The 1,285-nt window shown below is 43.2% G+C and overlaps 1 protein-coding gene across 1 annotated transcript in view; it reads left to right on the top strand.

Moving 5' to 3' along the window:
- Positions 1–1,285, top strand: part of LOC102852311 (inhibitor of carbonic anhydrase-like) — a 64,785-nt gene that overhangs the window by 37,631 nt on the left and 25,869 nt on the right. The window contains exon 13 of the mRNA XM_006883423.1: positions 999–1,154. Within this exon, the coding sequence (XP_006883485.1) occupies positions 999–1,154 (156 nt within the window). The remainder of the gene's footprint in view (positions 1–998; positions 1,155–1,285) is intronic.

The following is a 1,285-nucleotide window of genomic DNA, read 5'->3' as shown; positions in this document are numbered from 1 at the left end:
AACTATGAGATATCATTTCACCCCAGTCAAAATAGCAAAATTTAACAGAACAGCAAGCAACAAATGCTGGCGAGGTTGTGGAGAAACTGGAACCCTAAAATAATATTTGATCCCCACTCCTTATGAGTAACTACAATTAGGCAGGTCTGTATCCTGACCCTCCCCAATCCTCGATTTACATACATATTACAATGCACAGATACTAGAATTGAGAGTTAACGTGGAAAGTATATGGGACGCACAATATTACCTACTTAAAGTTTAACTGTAGTAAAACATACATAACAAGATATTAGCAATTCCTTCATTTCAAGTACAATTCATAACAATTACATTTCCTATTCTGTGCAATCATTAATAGTAGCCACTTCCAATTTTTTTCATCACCTTTACAAGAAACTTTGTACCCCCAAAACAGTAATTCTTCATACTACCTTCCCTCTCGCCACTGGTAACCACTAATAAACTATGGTCTTTATGCCTTTACCTATCCCAGATATTTCATATAAGTAGGATAACAAAATATTTGTCCTTTAAAAAAATATATGCAGTATGGATGTGTGAGTGTATGTTGTTTGGAGAGCCTAGCTCTTGGAAAAAGACATCTTACTTAGAAAGATAGAGACGTCATACTTAGAAAGGAAGACACTCAACAAGTTGGATTGACATGACTATAGAAATGGGCTTGAGTACATCAGGCATAGGACAGGGCAGGGTTCAGCTCTGCTGTTCATAATGTCTCTATGAGTTGTAGTTAGTTGACTTGATGGTAGCTAACAACAACGTGTATATAGATATATGTGAAGAGTCATTGATTAGGCTTGGCCCAGTGCCTCATGATGATAGCTGTTGGGAGAATCCTGCGCTAGAGTAAGGGGAGGGCCTCATCCGGCAGTTTCCACCACATCAAGAAACTAGTGGGTCGAGTTTGCTGCAGCAGCTCTAGAACCCGAGGGCCCTCAAGTATTGCACTGTATTGAAGTGTCTCTCCGTTGCAGGTTATTACGCTGTGGCAGTGGTTAAGAAATCAGATGCCCACCTCACCTGGAACTCCCTGAGGGGCAAGAAGGCTTGCCACCCCGCAGCTGGCACGTCTGCAGGCTGGATCATCCCCATGAGTTTAATATACAACCAGACCAGGTCCTGCCAATTGGGTGAGTGCACCGTAGGATGAGAGGTGGGAGCTCCTTCCTCGGACCTCGCTGGCAGAGGCCGTGAATTCAGTTTGTGAATGGCAGGATGTAGAGTCAGGGCTTGGCAGACGCTGTGGGGGAGCCTCACATGC

The sequence above is a fragment of the Elephantulus edwardii genome, unplaced genomic scaffold (assembly GCF_000299155.1).
Source record: "Elephantulus edwardii isolate Elephantulus edwardi_28Jun2011 unplaced genomic scaffold, EleEdw1.0 scaffold00027, whole genome shotgun sequence".
Taxonomy (NCBI): Eukaryota; Metazoa; Chordata; class Mammalia; order Macroscelidea; family Macroscelididae; genus Elephantulus; species Elephantulus edwardii.
Note: the sequence above shows the minus strand (reverse complement) of the source record. Positions and strands in the feature narration are given on the sequence as shown.